This window comes from Stegastes partitus, unplaced genomic scaffold, assembly GCF_000690725.1.
Source record: "Stegastes partitus isolate 25-593 unplaced genomic scaffold, Stegastes_partitus-1.0.2 Scaffold22, whole genome shotgun sequence".
Taxonomy (NCBI): domain Eukaryota; kingdom Metazoa; phylum Chordata; class Actinopteri; family Pomacentridae; genus Stegastes; species Stegastes partitus.
The window spans coordinates 1,251,958-1,269,687 of record NW_007577753.1 but is presented as its reverse complement, the minus strand read 5'-3'; the positions used below and the strand labels follow the sequence as shown (position 1 = coordinate 1,269,687).

The 17,730-nt window shown below is 40.9% G+C and overlaps 1 protein-coding gene across 1 annotated transcript in view; it reads left to right on the top strand.

The window, feature by feature from the left end:
• Positions 1–17,240, top strand: part of rab28 (RAB28, member RAS oncogene family) — a 31,095-nt gene extending 13,855 nt beyond the window's left edge. Inside the window, exons 5-7 of the mRNA XM_008295231.1 lie at positions 11,510–11,613; positions 11,708–11,785; positions 15,622–17,240. Coding sequence (XP_008293453.1) covers positions 11,510–11,613; positions 11,708–11,785; positions 15,622–15,714 — 275 coding nt within the window. The 3' untranslated portion in view covers positions 15,715–17,240. The remainder of the gene's footprint in view (positions 1–11,509; positions 11,614–11,707; positions 11,786–15,621) is intronic.
• Positions 17,241–17,730: the final 490 nt, after the last annotated feature.

The following is a 17,730-nucleotide window of genomic DNA, read 5'->3' as shown; positions in this document are numbered from 1 at the left end:
GAGGGCACACATACGCGCACACAATTATTTATGCATTCGCAGGCACACGCACGCACACAGACACTCATATAGAAACACGCACTCGGGTAAAGCGACACACTTGTGGAGTTTCTGGGAACACATAGGTAATGGAAGAATGCTAAGCTCTCGGTCTGTCTAAACATACTATAACTGTTTATTACAGTGCAGCCTCATGTAATACCGTATGGTACACAGGACCCTCTCAGGAGAAATGTTGGCTTGTTGCGCAGTCATCCCCACCACCACTTGAGTGTTTCATTTTTTAGTAGAGTAATAAGTGCTGTGTGTTTTGAAAGAACTCCAAATGATAAATTCTGTTGCTCTTTGCTTCAGCTGCATTTGGCCTGTTAGCGACTATTTGTGTTTTAGATCAGAGGTTGTCTGAAGTCACCAAGATAAAAGTTACAGCACGCTGTCAGCAGCCAGAATCCATATATTGCATCTTTTTATGTGCAGTTACATACACATATCAGTAAAAGGGACAATCATTGTTGTAAAATGGCTTGTGATGCTATTTAAAAATTAGTGCACATATTTCTTTGTGGACGTTAAGCTTGTGTCGTTTATCAAACCAATTTGTTTTTATTAAGTGGGGATCGCAGGACCCCTGCTCGCTCTCCACCCATCACCCTTCCCATTGCCAGTGCTCTTTCCCTCAGGAACTCCAGAGCATCCATCATGGGCTTGTACAGCCCTTATTTGGGTGACTTAAATGGGTTCAGTTCTCTTAACCTCTCCTCATCACTCATGGGTTTTTGCTCAGAGGTTCTAGCACTGTTCACTGCCGTTCCACTCAGGCCTGCCATGGGAAACGTCCCCTTCTGCAGGGAGATAAGGTCCCCGCATGAAGAGAATTTATACACTCAATTATGTCTTACCTGCCTATCTCTTCTGCTCTGTTTCTTTTTCCCCTTTTCTTTCTTCTCCAAGCCCCTATCTTGGCCCATCTCTCAAACATACTTGTGCATTCATTTTCATCTCCGTGCAAACACTGACTCTTTCAATCACACACTTATACCTCCTCTTAATGCTTATCTCTCACATGTGTAGACTAACACCTCTGCTGTAGCTGCCTTTACTTACAGTAATGTCTTTTCATTGGCCCAGTGTCTCTGTTGTGTTAAACAACATGCATGTGTTTGCTTTCTGCACGCTACGGCAGATCTCACCGCATACCGTTACCCGTTGCACTTCTCTCTCCCCAGTTTTCCATCCAGCCATGTGAAAGTTAAAGCGAAACATGGATCTCCCCTAACTCTTGATTCTCCTGAAGCATGTCCTTGCCACCAACATTGTTGGTCTTGAGTTGTTTGCCCTCTTGGCTGGGCCTCGGGTGGAGTTGAAACCTTCCCCTCCCCGGCTCTCTCACCCCTGTCACCTCCCTGCCCCTGTAAAGCTGCCACAGTTCCTGTCTGTTCAGTGTAGGCCTGCACATTTCTTAATAGAGAGATGCTCAGAAGTCCAGGAGTGCAGAGGAGCTCAATGCGCTTCTGTTTTTGGTTTAGCTCAAAAATGTTTTTCCTGGCTCAACCCACTCGTACTTAGGTCCTCTTACAACAAACTAAAAGGTCCTAATTGCCCCCAAGGGAAAGGTTTAGCCACAATAGACATGTGGTGGGACAAAAGCCCAGTACTCTTACCCCGGCACCCTCACCCCTCCCCAGATAGGAGGGATGAACACGTCAGCAGTGTCTGTTTTGCACTGCGGGTAGCACGGCCACAGGTTCGACGCTGTAAAACATTATATATACAGTATATAGTTCTAGTAAGGCATGGTGTATGGTTGGGTAGAGATCTGGAATGTTTACAGTTTACAGCAAATCTAGTGTTTCCTGTTTCTCTTCACATTTTATTTAGAGGAGAGCCTGCTGTCTGTCTGTAAGTCTGGAAAAGATGGGAAATAGTGATTCAGATTATAAGATACAGACTCAGAGAGTCGAATGAAGAATTACAGCTGTATGACTCTGCAGCTTATAAGTAAGTAAAATCACAACTGCACATGCTGAGATGTGTGTCCACCAGTGATTACGAAATTCTTTTGAGAGTTTCTTTAGATATATTCTGGTGGCCTCTCCCACACAGAGCAACGCAACAAGTGTCGATCTTGTGGTCCTTCCTAAATGAAGCAAATAATATTTAATTCTAACAACTTTTGACCCAACTCTGGTCCCTGCACTCATCTCTCTTGACTCTCATGCCTGTTGAAACATGGAAAGTCCTCATTCATTTTAGCCATCCATAAAGCAAATATTGTTGCACATGCACTAGATGATCAGTCTTCGAATACCTTCTTGTGTGGTAAGTCATGGGCCATTTGAGTTGCACAGCACAGCTTAGCCACCTGACCAGAGTGCAGCCTGGAACCCTCATCACACTCAGGCTATACTTTATTTCTTCACTGCTCCACAACATTGATATGGAGGAATTCCTGGAAGGGGCCTTGCTGACACAGGATTGGGTAAATAACCAATTGATGTCGATCCACAGGCATATATTATAAATGTAGGTGAAATATCAACATATATTTCCCTTCCTTTTTCTACTTTTCTGTGGTGTGAAATATTACATCACAGCCTTTGCACCCTGCTCCAGTTTCAGGTTCTAACTTGAACGATGTTTGTTCAGGCAGTCGTGAGCAGAACTCACTTTCCATGATAGGGTTCACTGCTATCGCTTGAAGCTGAAGATGTAGGCCAGTCTAACGCATCATTGCCCATAGGACGACTTTATAATTATGAATAGAGTTACAGTGATGCGACACATACAATTACTAAGGCTCCCCTGTGCTCTGTATAATTATTATAGCTCAAAGTTATGCTGCCGGCTCACAGAGGCATGTATTACTGCTCTCCCATAAAAGTCCACTTAGTTTAACAGCGACAGGAGAGCTTGGAGGACATGGCCAGTGAAACCCCGGACAGCGCCTTGTGCGGTCGGCTCAGAACTGGGCCTTTTGTTCGCTTTTCACGAGTCCTGGGAGCCCATTAACCCAGCCTGCAAGGCACTCGGCCCCGTGTTTTACTGTAGCAGTGACAGCACGGCACTCCAGCCTGCAGAGCTACTGCTGGACACTCACTGCTTTACATTCCCTGACTGGAGAGGAAGACCACATTGTTTTACTAGCCGCTGTGGAGTATCTGATTATGTTTTAAAGTGTGAATGCATGTGTGTATAGAGTGTGTCTGTTTGCACGTGTGTGTGTGTCTGCACATCGTTTCATGAAGAACGATCAAATGACAAGATGAGCTGTGATCAATGAGCTGTCGACAGAACACTTCTGACCTAGTGGAAAGCGAGTCCCCTGACGGTCTTGGCCCGTTTCAGGCCACCGGGGCAGGGGCGCCGCTGCACAAAGAGCGCTCTGTCTCTGTCAGGATTCCCCCGAGGACTCCTGCACGGGCCCCGCTCACCTCGACAACACCCGGCTACTAACAGCACTTCATCTGTCTGTACTCACTCAGAAAAGTCATGATAATTTTAATAACTTACCTTCAAGCTTCAGTATGCTGATAATTATTTCTAATTATTCTATCACAGGTTTGGATCAAGTTATACAATATCCAAAGGCGGTATGCTGCAATATTGTGCACCTACACTGATGCTGGAATTATGTTTTCCTCATCTGTATGGGGCTGTTAGGCCCAAAGTAATACTGCAATAAGTTTTAGTTTTTCATACTTCTAAACTAAATTTAGATCTTCCGGTCTTGAGAAAATAACCATTGCCAACTATAAACAGTATCTGCACTGTTAAAGTCTAATGAAATGTGCAAGAGTGCTGTTACTTCTGAATAACTGCATAGTGTCTAAAAAGTAAAGAACACAACTTCTTCTGTGACACTTAAGGGTTCTACTGCATTTATTAGAGAAAAATAGGGACATGCCATTACTCTTTTTAAGAGGAAAACTAGTTATTGTTTGCACTTATTAATTATGTTCCATACATGTTGTACAGGTACAGAATTATCACGGCCATCACACTTTAAAACCCTTCGTTTTTATTGGCAGTCTATGAGTCATGTAAACCAGTTGGACCCAATCATTTAAATGCCTCACATAAATTCCACTAGTCATTCTGTTTTATTAGCCACTTGTGCTGTAAAAAGTTAAATCAGTGTCTAATTCAATCAGACATCACGAAGAATGATTTATTGTACTTTTACAGACTTTCTGCACTTTCCCTATATCTTGAACCACAAAATTTATGGGTAAATAAAATGCCACTTGCAATTAATGTTACCTGTTCACTATCAGGCTTTAAGGAAAAAATATTCTGCTGCTTTTGCAGACTCCTGCTGTTTTAGTATTCGCTGACATTTTTGAGTGTCTAAGGGTCTGTAACTTTATTTCTTATTGTTGATTTCTGTGGCTTTTTTCAGAAGTTAGTGGTGAGATGTGGGAAATCTGTTACACAGTGTTTCTGACAGATGTCACTCTAATGCAAAGTTACCAGATGAAATTTGTGAACACTAGTGGCATTAGTGTGCATTGCTTTGTAATTGTAGTGTTGGTATAGAACATGCAGGAGGATGCGTATTAGCATCACAAGCTCATGGCCACTGCTAGAGTAGTGTACTGCACATCAAGAGTTGCTGACGACTTTAAAAGTTAGAAGTGTGGTAGCAATTTTCAAAAAAGGTTTGCAAATATTTTCGGGAGGAACAAACGTACAGTGTTTGAAAGGCCTCAATGAGGCACACAATGCATACATAAAAGACACTCATTGTAAATGAAATCAGAACTATGTAAAATGAAAATCTATACAAAATGGTTTGAATCACAACGTAGTTATTTTTAGGGGATTTAAAGCAGTATGATACACACGTTTTGTTCTAACATTAAAAACCTTTTCAACCCTCTCACTTTAAAATAAGTTTGCAGAGATGTGGTAGAAGTTTTCTCAGAATTTACCAATAAGTAAAAAAAAAACAAATGGCTCAATTGACTTATGGACAAGAAAACCAGCCAACTCTGGTTTTCAAAGCACAGTTGTACACCAGTAAGACACAATATTGAAAACCACCTGCCTAATACTGTAAATGTCTCCTTTCTGTCTCCAAAAAAGCTCTGATTCATTGGGGCATGGACACCGGGCCTCTGGAGCGGTCCTGTGATATCTGGCACTGAGACATAGGCAGCAGATTATTGCGTCCTGTGGGTTGTGGGTTGGGGTCTCCATGGATTAAGTTTGTTCAAGTGCGATCGCATTGGTATCTGGGGAGTCTGGAGGCTGGGTCAGCACCTTGGACTCTTGGTCATATTCCTCGAGCTGTTCCTGAGCGGTTTTTGTGGTGTGGCTGGGTGCATTGTCCTGCTGGGGAAGGCTGCTGTTGTCTGGGAGAGCTGTTGCCATGAGGGGGTGTGCTTGGTATGCAACAATGTTGAGGTGGGTGGTACATCTCAAAGTAACATCCACATGAAGTTTCCCAGCAGAACATTGCTTTGTAACGAGACAATCAATGATATCCACTTCGCTTGTTACACTTAACATGCAATAATATACAAAGACCAACATGTGAAAACATGCAGATGGGTTCAAGTAAAAAGTTGCTGTGGGTATGAACCACACTGTTCTTTTGGCAGTTCAATGTTAAAGCAACAGTTGAGACTCACAAAACCCTATTAAATGTTAGAGCTACGGAATAGTCCTGGGATGTTTTTAAACTTAGTGGTGCATGGTGAACAATTTGCCCAGACAGTTGTAAGTCATTTCATTAGGATCTGGACTTGGTTTGATAATCCTTGCCCTCGCTATACAGTCTGAATCGATTCATGGCCGTCATTGAGGGGAAACGAAGGCAAAAGCTCTTAACAGGGTCTTAAAGGCATAGTGTGAGGTAATGTTGGAAGTGATAGGTTTTCCCCTGGGGTTGATTAGGCTCAACCCTGTAACTTTCACTAAATGGGATATGACCCCTCAGAGCCCCAAGTCTCTGACAACACACACACGACTGGCCATTACTACCACACACAGGCACATAGACACACACACAGTTCACACATTCCACCCTCAGCCCTCACACTCCCTGACGCACCAACTGCTGTTTAGTTTAAAACGAGGCTGCCGGCAATTAACTGTGTTATGTCAAGCCTATTCTCTGGCTGTTGCTCGCTGGATAAACTGTTCCAATTGGTCCCCAGCAGCCGACTGAGTAGAACAGTAAGTAGGTGTCTCTGTTATCACAGCATGGTTTTAAAAAGCCCACTGAGGATTACACAGCGCAGTGTAGGATTTCGGGCTGGTTAGCCAACGTAGACCTTTTAGCTTATTGTTTTGCCTTGGCAACATGTGACGGTGAACTCCTAGAATCCATCCTTGAATTATCACATTGTCCACATTTGGCCAGTTACTGCATCAGTGAGAATAACAATATAGCATGTCAGGAAGGAACATTGCCAGTTACTTTTTGATTCTGGCGTGGATTTTCCCCTTAAAGTCGGAGCGTTTTAAAAGGAGAAAAAACAGAAGTTTTCATGGTACTCATAGTGGCCAATGTTAGCAAACCTGTCCAGCAGAGGTTATGAAATAGTGCTGTTGCCTTACAGTATGTGACAATTACAGAATAAAACAATGACAGAAAACTGACTCTGTAATATCAGTTCCAAAGCAATCTCTAGCTAAAATTTGCTAACATTAGCTTGCGCAAATCACCATAGTCTGTTAGGTGTACCAGACTAAATAGCTTTTCAGACATGGGATATCCAATGTGCCTGGCTTCTTCAGTCTGATGAAGTGATGGCATTCTGTCATTCAGACATAGTCACTTTTATGTTAGTCCGACTCATCGGATGTCCTACGCGTTAATGTTTTCTTTGCTGTAGAAACAACGACAGCCAGCTTTGGGCTAGCAAACTGCCGCACTGAAAATATCAAGTTTTGCAGAGGATTTGCATTGTGCAGTCACGCAACCCTGCTGTTTATCTTTTCTGAGGTCTAACCATTGTATTCATGCAAATGTTCCACCACAACGATTCCTTCCATCACTATCTTGAGGGAACACTAAAGCTGCATCCTATTCTTAGCCCTGCCCATGACGACTGGGATTGGTTTGAAGAAATACAAACAAGCTAGAGTGTATTTTTTTTGTTCTCTATAGCACAATAATAATTACATACAGTCAGACCATTCTGTTCAACAGAGCGCAATGGTACACACCCAATGTTTGTTACACATGCAACGTTGGACTTTAAATAATGTATAGTGCATATTCATGTACTAATAAACAAAAGAAAAATCTAAAATAACAGCAACCTTGTCAAAAAGTTCAGATAACTAATAGCCTTGCTGACTTATGATTTCTTAGACACTTAAAATTTTGTTCATGTATGATGATATAACTTTTACTAGAAAAAAAAAATGCAATTGCTGTGATGGAGCTCAAGACTGTAACAAGGGATTTAAATTGAATTTACAAACTGTGACTGTGCGTAACAGCTCACCTGTCTGATGGGAAGAAAAGTACACAATGCCGTTTACTGTAAGATCCTGATCGATCCTGTTTCCATGTCAGGGATAATTTGTATTTAAAAGTAATTAATTAAGTTACCACTGTTGTTTCATACGTAAATGCATCCATTCTCTTCTCTTTGGAGACACTTATATGGATCCTGCTGCTGTTTTTAATGCTGCAGATATTTAGCAAACTCAGAAAGATTCCTACAAACAGCTGGAAAAAAACTAACTGAAATTTAACTTCTGTTAATGGTTTTTAAAACCCGGATTACATTTTTTACCGGTGGGTCTCATTAATCTGACCTGTTCATTACAGTTAAGTTTTATTTTTATGGACATTTCAGTTTGTAATAGGTGTGAAATTTCAGAGCATAGTCACTGAGAAAGGTGTTTAATGATCTTGGCTGCAAATTATGTCTTTGCTGAGCTCTGTGATGTTTTTGGACCAATACTGGTGCTGAAATGTGAAAAAATCCTTTCCGAACTCACTTTACACAACCTGAAGTACATCACCTGTACGGGCTTTTCCGCTGATGTGTCGACATGCAGTTTAGTGTGCTGTGTTGAAAGTGATACAGAAATGTTACGTGGTCTGGCTGAGGAGGATTGCCGCAGCAACTTTTACAGGAAGGTGACCAGGCTACTCATTCAGACATGAAGAAAACATGTTCAGATAAATGGAAAGGTTCTCGAGTAAGGCTGGCACACCAACCGCCCCTGCTAACTTAGCAATATTGCATTTCCATTTGCAGGTATATGTTATTTCTTGCTTCAAAAGTTGCAGAGTGCAGTTACATGCATATTGGTATCCACGTTTTGACCTTTTTTGGGTTGTAACTTTAACATGTGTGCAGGTGTGTCTTTATTCCTTAACATCTCAACTACTCACTTCTCTACAAACAGAGAATGTTTGGAAACCTGGGTAAGATGTTTACATGTCACAGTATCCTGGTTTCCATCGGAGTAGTCGAGCTAGCATGTCCAGATTTCTCAAAACGTGGTTTTGAAAACAGAATTCCAAAAACCTGATCAGAAACAGGATACCTGGTGCATGTAAACACACTTGTGTCACTTTAAGTCAGTCAATACAACTATGATAATACTAATTTTTCAAATACAGCTTTCAGTTTAAAAAAAAAATTCAGTCATTGATAGTTGACGCACAACAGTCTTTCTGGGAAGGTGAAATAGCAGGGACATCGGTATAAAAACATGCTCTGGGCAGATCCATCCCACATCCAAGTCCAACCTCCTTACTAAATTGAAGTTTTTAAGTGACATAAAAAACCTCTCCAAGCCTGTCTGGTTTCAGGATAATCAGGTCTGCCAGTGAGAGGATTCTTTCCATAAAGAAGCTAAGCTGACATCCCCGTAGACACTCACTTGTGGAGAGAAACATCCATATTTTCTTCTCATTTGGTTGTGTTCCCATTTAATAGGTCACCGCAATAACAAACCAATTATTTACGGTAAAAGCCTAATTTATCCACCAGATATAAATCTCTAACTGTTGTCTTGTAATTCACTGCAATGACAGGCAGCCCTTTTAAATAAACACTGATGGTGACCAGAGCGAGGGAGAGCCATCGCTCTTGACGAGTGATGATCCCCTCCACTATCTGTATGCGCTCAGAGGCCTAAACAGTTTATTTCGTGTTTGCAGTCACTTCCTAGGGGTTGTTAAGCTGATGTACAGTTTGACAGAAACGGAGGGAAACCAGATCATTGGAGGAAGATTGTTTTAACCTGATAAGTAGAAATGGGTACATTAGGGAGAAAAATGGAGCAAAACACTAAAACTGTGGGATTAGCCTTGTATTCAGTTTACACAGAGAAATGGCACATGCTGAAAAAGGCTTTTGTGTGAGAAAGTGGGCCCACCTACAGTAGTATTTTGTGACGACAAGGAGCTACATAGTTGTTCACAAACTATGAACTTTAAACCATGTACAAGACTGAGAGCTGTCCTGCTTTCTTATTGATTAGAATATACAGTATATTTATAAACTAATCTCACCACAAGTTGCATTCATTGGACATTTTGCAGCTTTCAATCATATGTATTCTCAAAGTTTGCCTACTTGTCAAAGAATTGTAGAATTTTTTTCTGAGCAAAAATAATTCGAACATCTACAACGACAGGACTAAATGTAATGCTTGAGCCCATGTGCCCAGAGACTGCAGATGGAGAGTGTAGCCTAACTAAATCTGCTGCCATTACACATCAACTGACACTTGGCAAATCCTTTAGAAGGTCTGTTGGTCTTCAGCTGTAAGTTCTTGCGTATTTCCTACACATCAACCAAAAAGTTTATGTAAGATTCAACTTAAAACAGACTTTTTATGCTTTTCAGTCTTACTCTTGTGGCGCTTCATCTTAACCGACACCTCTTCTAGTTTAATTGCTGTTATTTAAATTTCCTTTGCAGCCTTGTTCTAAATTTTCCTCAGGCACAGGCTGGATACAGATATCTCACTCATTTGTACACCTTTTTTGCTTAACAGTAACGTGCCTTCCTCAGCTCCTAAGCCACTATGTTAATGTTGGTTAATCTGACTCTGACACATGATTGATAACCTTTCCCAAGTGTGCAGGATCCAAAGGATTAGCAGTGTTTACTTCTAGTAGCATGCTGGGTACCTCCACTGTTAATGACTGGAATTAATAACCTGCTGACGCCTATGAGACAGCTATGTTTATGTACAGGCAGAGACATGACAGTCTGCCCTGGACATTGAGTAGTTCTAAAAGTGTCTGCCCTTGCCCAGAAAGGTTTGTGTTTATATGTCACTTATGATGATGGTAATATTCATTTTAGTCTAAAATGATTCTGTCTAAATGTATTTTTTTGGCCTTTAGCATTTTTGGGTCATATGTCATATGACTGAAATATTAATGAAACAGGATTAGTGCAGTGTTTACATTTCTTCCTCACTATGTATCTGTCTCTCTCTCTTTTTCTTCTTCTGGCTCCATCTCTGTCTCTCTCTCTGTCTCTCTCTCTTTCTCTCTCTCTGTCTCACACACACACACACACACACACACACACACACACACACACACACTAGGGGCATGAGAACGGGGTAAATCCTTGACAACTTCAATGAAACCTCACACAAAGACTAAAACTCGGGGGGACGAGAGAAACGCAACACCGTACAGTAGCCTGACCTCCTCCAGCTAACATAGACATGTATGCACCAGATACCGGGCGTGGCCACCTTTCTGCACAAAGCCAGAAATAAAGAACGAAGCTATTGCTTTCAGCAACAAGACCCCCGGGTGACCTTCCTCATCGACCCTAGCATGACCCCATAGTGAGGATGGGGAGAAGCAAAGCACTCGGTATCACTGCACAGGAGTCGAATGCACAGGGACATCACCACAATAGCTGAAAAGGAAGGTGCTGTCATTGTGTGCTCACAGTAAATCAGGCAGTAGGTGACAGACCCAGATCTTGGGCCCTTGCGCCCACCTTAAAGGCCCAGCACACTCATAAGTCAAACTGTTTTCTCCATCTACACTCTCACTGTGAGTGTAGCCTCAAGTCTTCGGTCATTCATGTATTGTTTCTTAAGCATTTCTCCACAGCTGGGCTGGTTTGTCTGTTTCAGGTCAAACAGAGGTTCATGGCTTCAGGGTGCAACTGTACTAGGCTTACACTGAGGAATGTGTCACATCCAGCTTTAATACCAGCTGGCAGTGGAAGCTCGGGGCTACTGAATTGATCATTTCCACTTTCAAATCTCCTGAAATTACTCCCTCCAAAAAATACAACATTCGGTGGATTCTGCAGCTGGGTTGGAAAGCAACATAACAATTGAATTACGTTTTGTTTTCACGTGCCTTTATGTGCCCCATCATTGTACACTAGGCAGACCCCTGCCATCTTAACTCAAGTCTAAATAGTTATCTTGTGTGTTTATGTTCTGATATGTAACAGTTAACCCTGCGAGAGTGCTGTATACAAACCGTATAAATCTATCTATCTATCTTTTGTAACTTTTCTCACGTCGCGCTGTGTTTTGTCCGCAGTCGACCTGGAACACATGAGGACAGTGAAGGCTGACAAACACCAGCGCTTCTGCCAAGAGAACGGCCTTGTCAGTCAATTTGTATCGGCAAAAACAGGGGATTCGGTAGGTCCCAGCAGATTCAATATGTCATTGTAAAAACATGGAGTGACTTCGTTCATTTTAACCTTGTCCTGTTTTTCTTGTTATCTCTCTCCAGGTATACCTTTGTTTCCAGAGAGTGGCTGCCGAGATTCTTGGTGTGAAGTTAAACAAAGCAGAAATAGAGCAGTCCCAGGTGAGCCATAGTGGCATCAAGGTTTATTGCAAATTTCACAAAAATGTCTGTACAGCTGGCTTTTAAGCTGCATCTTAAATGGCTTATTTGCTAACTCGAGTTAAAAAAAATAAATAAATCAACTCTGCACTTAACTAGCCACCTAAAATTGTAATTTATTTCTACAAGAGTGTAAAGTCCTAGATGATTTTTTTTATTTAGGTTCTTCTCTCCCAGCTTTATGTGCAGTGTTACGCCTGAACTTAAAGGAGGTCACAGGGAATGTGTTAGGTCGATGGAGGTCACTACACACTGTAAAGGACTTTCTGTTGAGTAAACATGAGTTTGTTACGTGTGCCTCCTCTGATGGTATACCTGCCACTGACACTGCTCATCAGTAAATAGACCCACATTGACCACATTAATGCGTGAAGTCTGAGGTTAAAGGTAGGCAGTTGTAGGGGTGAGGAGGTTAGGATTGGCTGTCTCATTTATTTGGTTTATCTCCCACCGTTTTGGGAATAAACAGGGTCTCAGCTTGCCAGCCAGACCAAGGTGCCCAGTGGTGGCAGCTGTAGGATTTACAAGGTCACCTCCCCCAGAAGCATTAATCCTGGGTCTGATATGAGCGGCTGGAGCCACACTGGCTGGGTAGTGGTTGATGAGCCTAGGGGCTACAGAGAGGTCAGGACCCCCAGAGAAGGGAGAGCATGTAGGGGAAGGACTGGCCAAATTCTCAAGCTGCTGACTAACTGAAAATGACCACAAACTAATGGAGCTGTCCATCTACTTTCTTCTTCCACTCCTCCCTTGATAGTTCTGTCAGTAAAGCAAAGTGCTTTAATCCAGGCTAATCAAGCTGGGTGAGTGGCTGGATCCAGTTTGCCCTTGATAAATACACAAAGTGTAGCAAAGCAGAGTAAGGATATAACTTTTTTATATCAGCCATAGTGTGTAATAGAAAAAATAAAATAAAATCTATAGTGGTTTATGATATTAAACATTTGTAAAGTATTATTTGCTGCAGTTACATATGATTGATTGGCATACGTTCAGTACCTTCATATCCTTATCAAGATATTTATGCCAACAGTAGTTGTACAACAAAAAAACGAGGGGTAGGAATGTTTCTAGAAAGAATAAGGGAAGTATACATTCAGCTGAATGTGCTGTGGTTTGAGCTGCAGGTGATTTTGCATTATGAATTAATCTGATAATTATTTTTATGTGTATTAAATTGAAAAAAAAAAAGTAAAAATACAAAACACAATCTCAGATCTGAAAGGAACGTTTTCAAATGTTTTGTTTTGTCCAAGAAATGGCCCTAAACCCAATGAAAAGCAGTAAATCCTCATATTTATCAAGCTGGAACTCAAAATGTTTGTCTTATTTCTGTAGACCATTTGATCTACAGGAATGTATTTTATTACTTTGCTCACTTTTTCATCTTGAAAAAAAAAAAAAGAGACAATAAAGTTTAGAATGTTGTAAACATAAAGGAATGTTACACCCAGTTTTTGTCAGAGATCCAGGATGAGGCTCTGAGCAGGTCATGGCTCGGGGTATAGCCGTGGGGTGAGCAGAGCCTCATTATCAGCTGTCAGGCTTAGAGAGCTGAACATGAGGGTCACAACCTCCGACAGTATTATATCTGCCTGGCAGTCCTCTCCGTCATGGTCCTCTGTCTGTTGGATCAGATAGCGAGGCCACGGATCACTCACTGACTCCGACACCAGGCATCGGCAGCTCGTTAATCAGACAGCCAACCAGGGCCCTGTATTCAGCCATGTGGGCTGCTCTTCTCTGGCCATACAGCAGAGAGTCCAACCGCCTTTTGCACCGTTTTGACTAAATACAGGCTAATTTGAACTTGAATTCAGGAGATCATAAACCATAAAACTGCATGGCTGCCTTCACAAATTCTGTATTTTTAACTTAAAATACAACTTTAGAATGCTTTAGATTATGATACGTTCCTCACAAAATACCTGTAAGCATTCCACAGAGATGTTTTTTTGCTCTTGCTGAGCAGCACTATCAACAATCATTCGTTCATAGAGTGTAGTAGGGAAAACACATTCTGTAAAGTGGGTAGAGACATTTATTAAGCATATGTGGCATTTGCTGGATCCTGTCACTTTCAAATGTGAGGACTGTTTTTTTTTTTGTCCCTCTTTTATGTTTTGAACAAATTGTTTTTTAAGATTTGGTGTGTTGATAGAATAATCTAGCAATATAGTGCAGTCACACTGGGTCCAGAAAATAACTAGAATATAGACATTTTATTTAGAAACAAACCAACTAATTGATAATGAAAAATGATGATTGGTTACAGTCTTGAGCTACAGTGTCTAAAGTTCGTTCCTTAAGTGTGTTTTTGTGACTTAGCTTGCTTTAAAATTGAAGAAAGTTCCAGATTTTGACTTTAGGACTAATTTCATCCTCATCTTTCTGTCCACTGATGTCATGTGTCACTTCTTTGTCTGTTTCAACACCTTTTATTTCTAACACTGACTCCATGATTCATCCTTTCTCATCAACTATCTGTAATTTATTTGATTGTGCTCTCTATTCTTTGCACACTTATCTCATGTTTCTGTCATTGTCATTGTCCCTTTCCTTTTATTTTTTCTTATCTCTTTCTCCATTCGTCCTCCTCTCTGATGCATTGAACCTGCTCAGAGGATCGTGAAGGCTGAGCTGGTGGACTACCCACAGGATGAAGGCCCAATTAGACATGAAAACAACCAGCAAAGCAAAATATGTTTGGTTCAATAGCTGGAAGTATGTCTCTACTGTTACACAGATACATATCAGTAGAAACGTGATAGAACAGTAGTTTTGTAGTTGTAGCAAACAGCAGAATCGTAGTAGTGATTAGTTCAGATTTAAGCTTTAGACAAAGTAGAGCAATCAAGTGGGAGAGTTTGTTGCATCTCTTTTGTTGTGGTGTTATCACAGAGTTTAAAGTGTTTTCTAAACTATGTTGGGAATCTAAGCTGTGGTGGCCGTGGCTCAGGTGGCAGACAAGTTTTCCACTAATCGCAGGGTTCGATCCTTGGCTCCTCCACATGCCAAAATGTCCTTGGGCAAGACATTTAACCCCAAGTAGCTCCCAATGACAAGTTGGCACCCTGATGACTGGTGTACGTATAAAAAGATAAATGAGAAACATTATAAAATGCATTGTAGAAATGCTAAGCTTAAGAGGTGCCGTCTAAGCGGAGTGATTTCACCAGAGGGATGTGATGAGAACAAATACGACTTCAGCGTGACTTCAGTCTGCCTCCTGACTGGCTTGAGCACTACACACTGGTCAAACATTTTGAACAGTGTCTTAAATTATCACATAGATTTCAAGCCACGCACCAAGAAATGTTAAAGAAACAGGGGTTATGTTTTAGTAACTTACAAGATAAATCCAAACTACTCAAATATTAGGACCGCAAAGAGTAATCAAAAGCAATTGGAAATGTGTACGTCTTGAGTTTGTTAAAAGAGTTTTGGGGCTGCCACTGCAAAGGTGCCATCGCCCCTACCCACTAGCCTTGATTGTTATTATCTTTGATCAGACCCAAGCTCGCTGTTTCCTCCTGTTTGCAGCCTTTGTGCTATGATACGCTAAGCTAACTAGCTGCTGGCTGTAGCTTCATATTTAGAGCACAGGCATGAGAGTGGAATCAGTGAGAAAGCAAAGCCTTGAACAGCTTATTTAGAGTATATTTTCTCACGCTCTTTGTAAATCTGTAAAATGTGGGGGCTGAATTGTGTCAGTGGCCTCTGTGGAGGTTGCTAGCTTTCTTTTGAATGCAGCTTGTTAATTCCATGTGTGCTCATCTGCGTCTCCGTTTTTTTAGCGTGTGGTCAAGGCGGACATTGTGAACTACAGTCAGGACACTGTGGCCCGGACAGTCAACCCTCCTCGCAGCTCCATGTGTGTGGTGCAGTGATCCCCTCCAACGCACACACACTATACACACACAAAACACACACACAGACTATACACACACAAAACACACACACAAAAAGATGTACAATTGTCTTTAGTCAGTATTTCTCTTTCAGGATTTTTGGGATGAGTGGATGAAAAGTATTCAGAGTGTGTTCTCTGTGTTCCTGTGTGTCCATTGTATGAGTGAGATAAAGAACAGACTGTGCGGTTTCGAGGCCTTGGCCTGTAGTTTGGATATTTAGCAGAAATGATTTCTTGGGTGGTTTGCCAAAAAGGAAACCTCAGCTTTTTCAAGTTTACACGCAGCTATCATTTTATTTCTAAGAATCATCTTGAATATATATTTTAAAAAAGACTCTTTACTTGATTTATGCGTTAGCATGAAGCTGATTGTTTGAAGGAGGAAGACAGTTAAAATCAGTCACTCTGGTAATTGAAAATATTTTTCTATATAGGCATATTTTCCTCTACCATTGCTACTAGGGGCATTTAATTCAGTGAGTCATTATGTTAATAAAACCTGTTTAATCTGTGTCTTTACCTACAGTACGACTGCAAAGTAGATTCATGGTAAGAGTTAAAGGGACAATAGACAGGGAAGAGAAACCAAAGGCGCACTCATAGGATTTTTTGAGGTATTCTTAATATCTGTGGTGCTCATCAGTAGAACAGAAGGGAAATAGGTGTTAAAATGCTGTAGTGGATGGAAATGAATCTAAGCTTTCTATTTGCCAATTAGGGGCTTGCTGTAGCCGTGATGTGATGTGAACTGTGTACTGTTGTCTTACATAGAAATATTTCAATTTTTAATCAAAATGTACATTTTCTATTCTTTTTTCGTCAGGCTATACCAATCTATCAATACATCATCTTGTAGTCTACAGTCCATTTCAATGATTTAGCTTCATGTTTTCACACAATGTGACATTCCCAGGTTCATCCTGTTGGAGGAACATTCAGATGCTGTGTGGGTAAAGTGTTGATATAGATAGATGAATATGACTCAGGAAGTACTTGAGCGTCAAGCTAAGCTGAAATGTAAAACATTTTATTAGATTTCTCTACATAGCCTTATTCAACTGTCCGTTATAGAACAGAAGTTTGCATTGAAGAATGGCTATGATGCATAAAATGCTTCATAGATCTTCATTTTGACCACATTTTAATAACCTGTCCTTCAGCTTCTGTGTTGTTAGAAACAACTTAGATTTTAAGCAGTTTTGTCAAAATAGCCTTTACGTGATAGTACATGTTGGTACGATGGCATTTAATGTGGAGTCCACCTAACAAATTAGCCGCCATAAGTGTAATTTATTTGTGTACAATAGATGCAACTTCTGATCCATTTCAAAGCTCCTTTCACTGATTAACAATCATCAGGCCGCATCTTGTAAAATCTGATCATTTCAAGGAAATGTACACTTTTAAAAGAACTAAGAATGTACTGTTAAAAGTGACTGTTTAGTTGATGTTATACAGCCACATGGATGTGTGTTTCTAAATAAAACAAATGTAACATGGAAAGAATGTGTGCAGTGCATCTGTGAATACAAAATCTGTGATATTGTATGTTGGGAAGTCATGCATAGCTCGACCTACCTCCACAGTGCTGTCAGCACTGCAAAATGTTCTGGCAGCACCTTTTTATCATTTTGCAATAAGGTACACAAACAAACAAACAAAACACCCTCAAGTCAAGTCAAGCACTAAAAGCATGTTCCTTAAAAACGTAGAACGTATAAAGAAGTTGTAATTTTTTTTTTCTTTTCTGCCATACGTGGTTATGTTGGTTTGAAAGTTACAAGTTTGGAGTTTAAGTCAGAACCATGAGACCTGTAATAAACACAATCACTACTGCTAGATACAGTTACTGTCTCCTTTTCTGACCAGATGCAGACTTCTGGTACAGACCTGTAATTTCCACTGCGCATTTAACAATGCTTTCTCCTCCTCTTCTGCTATTTATGCCAAAATTACCATTGTCAAAATCGCCTTAGTTACAGAACAAATCCAG